The sequence below is a fragment of the Pangasianodon hypophthalmus genome, chromosome 9 (assembly GCF_027358585.1).
Source record: "Pangasianodon hypophthalmus isolate fPanHyp1 chromosome 9, fPanHyp1.pri, whole genome shotgun sequence".
NCBI classification, from domain to species: domain Eukaryota; kingdom Metazoa; phylum Chordata; class Actinopteri; order Siluriformes; family Pangasiidae; genus Pangasianodon; species Pangasianodon hypophthalmus.
The window spans coordinates 7,035,441-7,042,768 of NC_069718.1; the positions used below are offsets into that span (position 1 = coordinate 7,035,441).

At 40.2% G+C, this 7,328-nt stretch overlaps 1 protein-coding gene across 6 annotated transcripts in view; it reads right to left on the reverse strand.

The window, feature by feature from the left end:
- LOC113547142 (MTSS I-BAR domain containing 1) overlaps positions 1–7,328 on the reverse strand; it is a 39,252-nt gene extending 31,924 nt beyond the window's left edge. For 3 of the 6 annotated variants that reach the window (XR_008302286.1, XM_053236837.1, XM_034307598.2), the window contains exon 1: positions 6,808–7,328. Coding sequence is in view for 5 of the 6 variants with exons in the window: in XM_053236837.1 (XP_053092812.1) it covers positions 6,808–6,879 (72 nt within the window). In the remaining variant the exon portion in view is untranslated. The remainder of the gene's footprint in view (positions 1–6,807) is intronic. The other 3 variants (XM_034307600.2, XM_034307601.2, XM_034307599.2) reach the window with 3 other exon arrangements.

Here is a 7,328-nt window from a genome sequence, read left to right on the forward strand (position 1 = left end):
ATAGTATTTGGTAAAGTTTGAAGATTTTAGAACAATTTAACAGTACAAATGAATAGTCACAAGCAGGGATGCATCAATACCAATACTGTGCTCACTTACTCGTATTCATCCTTAAAAACTGCACCAACTGATACCAACATCTGACCCCATGTGATAAAGTGTGGTGTAATCCTAGTGTATGTTGCTGCGCTAATGAACAATGACAGTGATCTGGACATATTTCATGATTAATGATGCCAATCAAAGCAAAGCAGGCTGAAACTGTGCTCTGTGGAAATATCAAGAGCAGAAACTCCAGCATCGTCCTACAATTACACCTAACCCGATAAAACATTATAAACGTAAAACTCAGCACCAGGAGTTGCTAAAGATAAGGCGAGATAAAATGTCCACAGTCTAAGCTAAGTGAGTGAAAATAGCAGCTCTTACCCAGAATGTTGTTCTTGATATTGAGCTGTCATCAGTTATTCATAACAAAAGATTCTGATGCAACGAAAACAAAAACCTAGTTTACGTACAGCTTTATAGAAGCATTTTTCTGAAGTCAAGCAAAACCTTGCTCTTCTCCACTGCAACACCAATGTAGCTAACTAATACATTTCATTTAAAGGCTGCTAGTTAAAGTTATAAACAGTCTAGTAGACTAGTAGTCTATTGCTTTTCATGGCCACTATATAAACTGGGGAAAAATAGAAAGAGCTAAACAACATGTTTCCCAGGGCCCCTATCTGATTAATACTAAGCAAGTCGGTCATTTCTGTATCAACGAGTACCAAAAAAACATATATTCAGACCCAGACTGAGAAAAATGGCATCACTGCATTCTTAGTCACAAGGCGTGGTTTCTTCACATACAACGTGAAGTCAAAACATTCCTAATTTCTTCAGTCTCCAGCAGTGACAAAGCAGTGCTGTTCACACAGTCGAAAACATGTTTAATCCGATGTTTCATCAGGTTTGTCATATTAACCGACTTTGCCACTACTAGGTAAAGGCTTTTATTGCGCCATGAAAAGTTCTCACCTACTTTTACAAAGTCCTCTGTGACATTTCTGTGACTCTAGTTCTAATATCTAGGAGCGTAAAGAAAAAAACAACTTGAATCAGGAAAACAGTTTTTGATCTGGCCGCATCGATTTACGAGCCAAGATCTGCTTTGAATCATAAAGGAAAACGGTTCTAACCTGATAATGTTGTTTAAGAGTTTATTGTTACATTTAATGCTGTGGAATGTCTGTGAAGCATTTAGCTCCTGGTATCACTTATGTTACAGCAGCTAGAAACAGTCGATCACTCACTAGCAATTTATTTCTCAAAAGAATTTGTTACAAAGAAACCGAAAAGCACTAACTTCTGTTGTGAGGACTTTCCTGTGGTGGAAAAACTAAGTTGAACTGAATTGAATCATGCCTGAAGCATTTAGGTATCAGTCCTGAATCGAATCATATCTGCATCAGTCCTGAATTGAATCGAATCAGTAGTAAGTTGAATTGCTGCTTGTTTATATCTAGTGTTTTTGTAACGTATCTTATATTACATATCAATGTGTATCGTATCACCTGAAAGAAGGTGATTCACAAAATACTACTAATAATCCTTTATGATATTATTGTTATCCAAAGTAACGATAATAGTTTTTTAAAAGACTTTTTCAGTACTCAGGAGTACCAAAATGCTTTGGCGTCTTTCGGGTGCTGATTTTTGGAATTTTTACCGAATGCAAATTAAATTGACTTGAAACGACGTGTGCACGTGGAAATGGAAATTCTGGTAGCTTTTCTTGCTGCTTTGTCACCTCGTACTTGCAAAGACAATTGAGACGTGAAGACTCAGTGTAGCCATTACTACAATTAGCTCACTCTAGGCGTCTGACAATGTTAAATGTCTTTAGCATCCATTTCTAAATTAGCGAGATGTTGCTTTCAGTGAACCTCATACTGCTTCCAAATTGGACAGCCGAGCACAGGAGTGTGCAAAATGCGAGCCAAAGCCGCTGCCTACCTAAGCAGGTTCATCCCACAAGGGGGAGGGCGGGGTAATAAAATAAAACCATCATAAACACCGTGCATGTTGAAAACTGCAGTAACTGATCCGGCACATGTGTCTTGCTCCTTCAGGTTAAACACACAGATTACAGCATGAACAGACACGGGCAGCGTGACTGCCAGCAGAGAGCTGAACACAGAGACGGGGGTGATCAGGGTGAACGGGATTAGTGCTGAAGCAGCAGTGAGACAAAGCGCAGATGATCTAAACCTCTACAGCTCTTGTGTCAAACTCAGTTTCTCTCCAGGACAGAGTGGCTTTATGGAAAGCTTTCGATGTTTAGAAGTGTATCTACTCTTTTGATTTACAACGGTTACATCGATCATCTTGGTTGAAAATAAAGATTTTTTAAATGTTTAATAAAGAAAAGCTCTATTTTCCACTGTTGCAGTGGCAAAATGTATATCTTTGAAAACTGTAAAAATAAAAAAGAAGAAAAAGCTCACATTTCTACATCTTCTGACTATAAAAACAGGTTTTCATTGCTTACACATCACTGTTTATATATGCAACAATAAAAATGTGTTATGCAAGGGGTAAAACACGTCGAACCATGCTGTTAGAGGAAAATAATAATCCATGACGGGTTATCACCACCACGTACTAATAAACGACAGTTTGTGCTTCGTAAGCGCTTATAGTTACGTTTTAATGTTGTCGAATATCCACCAGACAAGTTAGTTCCTGTTATCACTTACTTTATAACGGGTATAAACGGCTATTCCCTCACCAGACTCTTTTTTTTTCACTGTATCTTGAAGTTAATGCGACAAAAAAACAAAAAAAAAACGCAGCTTGGCATTTTACCAAGAAACTGGAAAGCGTAAACCTTTCCATGTTGGAAAACAAAGTGCTGACACGGGAGACTCCTTCCATAAACGTTAAATAAACGTCTCCTCACAGAAACAGAAACAAAAACAGAAGCATTGTGTGAACGAGTGTTTGAATATGTGTACGGCGTCTCATCCAGGGTTCCGTCTCACGCCCAGGATCCACCGTGACCCTGACTAGCTACCATGATGATGATGACATCACTGGTGAATGTCTGTATGCATGTGTGACTGCTGATGCATTTTGGGATTGAGAATTCATCATTATATTACACTAATATCAAAACACTGAGCAGTAGTGCAGTAGTACAGATTGGTTCAGTATTATTATTCGTAAATTTGCGCATTGCCAACAGAAGTGACGCAGCAAGCCTGGAGTTTACCAGGGGCTTTACCAGGCATTTGTGAACACACACACACACACACACACACAGCTGCTCTCTCTCTCCAGCAACTCAGAGAAACAGTGTCATCTATCAAATGTAAGCTATAATGAGATACATGAAAATGCATGCTGAACATCCACACCGGTGTATTGCTCATTTTCTGAGCATAAGCCATTTTTTTTTTTCCATTTTGTGCTTTAACACTGACAGGGTGGAGGAGTGTAAAAAAAGGCGTGGCAGACAAAATCTGCCTGTTCAGTGGGAGTTTTGATCCAAAAATTGCACTCGAGTTACTACCTACTGCACCTCTCATCACAGATGCAATGTCAAACCGGTATTTTCCTGATCTTGATCTTCTCAAAAGATTCATTCAACACCAGATTTGACTAATGTATTGCTACCATAAAAACAAGGATGATATAAACACATGGTGACGCTCACACATCAGCGTGAACACCAAAACACACAATAGGTCACTATGGAGAAATGAGCGGCGCTGATCTGATTGGATATCACCTAATCGCACCTTTTCGTTCTAACGCCGCCTCTTTTTATAATCACTCCACTCTCCTCCATGTCACCGTTTGCACTGAGGATGCAGAGAATCCATCTGCCACGCCCACGTGTGCGCTGTTCTTGCATTATGATCGCTACAGTGTTTAACTAACACTGTTAAATTAACACGAGCAATATTGAAATAAATTGTACACTGTTTTACTTATTCATAGAGGTTAAATCAAGTCTTAATCCCGAGGGGACAGTTATAATGTTGAATAAACACTTGCAGGCTTAGAGTAAGATCGACTGTGCTAAATAAACACTTACTGTGTGAACTGAGCACCAACACGTTGCATAAAAACCTAGTGCTGGATAAATATATATAGATATATATGTAGAGTATTGAATGTACATCTGCGGTATTCAATAAACACCGACAGGGTTACGATCAAACTACAGCTCTAAATTAACACCTACTGTGCAAACTAAATCTATAAAACTATAACTAAACTATAATCTTTAATAAATCTGTAGTTTTAACTGTGCGCCTGCAGTATTAAATAAACACCTACAGTGGTGACAACTTAGTGAGCAAATAAACATCTAGTCTTGTATGTGTATCTACAGTATTAAATAAATGACTGCAGTGTGAAATAAACACCTGTATATTACCTACAGTGCTAAATTTCTATTAACATCTACCGTAGAATAAGCACCTAGTGTTGAATGTGCACTTGAATTATTAAATACATTCCTACAGTGTTGAATAAACACCTACAGTGTTGTATAAACACCTACAGGCTAGTATTATAAACACTTACAGTGTTGAATATACACCTCCAGGGTAGTATAAACACCTACAGTGTTGAATAGACACCTATAGGGTAGTATAAACACTTACAGTGTTGAATAAACACCTACAGGGTAGTATAAACACCTACAGTGTTGAATAGACACCTATAGGGTAGTATAAACACTTACAGTGTTGAATAAACACCTACAGGGTAGTATAAACACCTACAGTGTTGAATAAACACCTACAGTGTTGAATAAACACCTACAGGGTAGTATAAACACTTGCAATGTTGAATAAACACCTACAGGGTAGTATAAACACCTACAGTGTTGAATAAACACCTACAGTGTTGTATAAACACTTGCAATGTTGAATACACACCTATAGTGTTCTATAAACACCTACAGCGTAGTATTATAAACACCTACAGTGTTGAATAAACACCTACAGAGTAGTATTATGAACACCTACAGTGTTGAATAATCACCTACAAGCTAGTATTATAAGCACTTACAGTGTTGAATAAACACCTATAGGTTAGTATAAACACCTGCAGTGTTGAATTAACTCTTAGCCCAGAGTGATAGCGTTGTTGTAAGTACTGAAGTGTTGAATAAACACCTACAGTGTTGAATAAACACCTACAGGGTAGTATTATGAACACCTACAGTGTTGAATAAACACCTACAGAGTAGTATTATAAACACTTACAGGGTAGTATAAACACCTATAGGTTAGTGTAAACGCCTACAGTGTTGAATAAACACCTACAGGCTAGTATTATAAACACCTACAGGCTAGTGTAAACACCTGCAGTGTTGTATAAACACCTACAGGCTAGTAGTATAAACACCTACAGGCTAGTGTAAACACCTGCAGTGTTGAATAAACACCTATAGGTTAGTATAAACACCTGCAGTGTTGAATTAACTCTCAGCCCAGAGTGATAGCGCTGTAGTAAGTACTGAAGTGTTGATTGAACACACAGTGTTTGATTAACATATATTTTGTGTCCGGTTGTGCTTGTGGCAGCACAGCAGACGTTAAAGCCTCACTGTAATAAAAACACCACGTCAACAGCGTAAGTGTTTGTTTCTCGTTGTACTGTATGTGTTAATTTAACGCTGTATAAACGATCACCTGCAGCACGCGTTAGTCTGACAGTGGAGCTGTAAATCAAACACTGTGGCTTTGACATGAATGAGATTTGTGTGTTTCAGGGCTCGTGACAAACGTGAGTATTTAATCTCTGCCCACACACACACACACACACACACGCACACACGCGCGCGCTCACACACACAAACACACACACACACATCTACTGACATAAATATTAAGGCAGCTAATTAATGTTTTTTGGTTTGTTTTTATTTGGGGGCCGACGATACCTGTCTGATGCTCCTATACTTGGTCCCCCACTGTGACATAAACACACACACACAGACTCACAAACACACACACAAACTCATAAAACACACACACAAACACACACACACATAAACATGTATACACACACACACACACACACACACACACAGACTCACAAACACACACACAAACACACAAACATGTATACACACACACACACACACACACATACTCACAAACACACACACAAACACACACACACATAAACATGTATACACACACACAAACACAGACTCACAAACACACACAGAAACACACACGAACACACACATAAACATATATACACACACACACGCACACACACACACAGACTCACAAACACACACACAAACACAGACTCACAAACACAAACACACACAAACATATATACACACACACACACACACAAACACAGACTCACAAACACACACAGAAACACACACACAAACATGTATACACACAAACAAACAAAGACTCACAAACACACACACGAACACACACATAAACATATATACACACACACACACACACAGACTCACAAACACACACACAAACACAGACTCACAAACACAAACACACACATAAACATGTATACACACACACAATCACAGACTCACAAACACACACACAAACACACACAAACATATATACACACACACGCACACACACACACACACCCAAGGCCACAGCAGCTGCCAGGCAACCCATCAGCATCTCCATCATCTGTCCATCAAACCCCGACCCTACAGCTGACTGATAATAAAACAGCGCCCCGCTCGCGCTGCGGATTAAAGCGCTGCAGGGTAACGGGCAGCGCCGGTAGCGTTCTGGTCTCCGTTACCTTCATGTCGGTGATGACTGTTTGGAAAAGTCCTCCGAGCGCGCTGCACTCTCTCTCCATAACCGCCTCCATTTCCGAGCCGCTCGGCTGCAGGGGGATTAGTCGATACTCACCCCGCACCTCCGCAACGAGCTGCTACACGGCGTGCGCTGGCGTTAAAATCAACAACAACAACAACAACAACAACAACAAGCCGCCTGAGAGATTACAGCGCGAGAGGAACGGCTCCTTCAGTAACGGCTCTACGGCGAACGTGACGCTTTAGCGACGGTTGCCATGGCGAAAATGTAACCATGTTTCCCTCGGACGACTCATTCCGCAATCCCTATCGTTTATATTTAGTGCGCAGAAAGCAAACAAAACCGGAAACATGGTGGAACGACCGAAAAACAAAACAAACAAAAACACGGGAGTTGTTCAGTCACTGCACCTTTCCGGTCATCTCACGCGGTTACGTCGCCGGTTCCCCGCGCGCGAGCTCTAGAGCGACTCAGAGCGCGCGTGAGTGACAGCCACCGAAG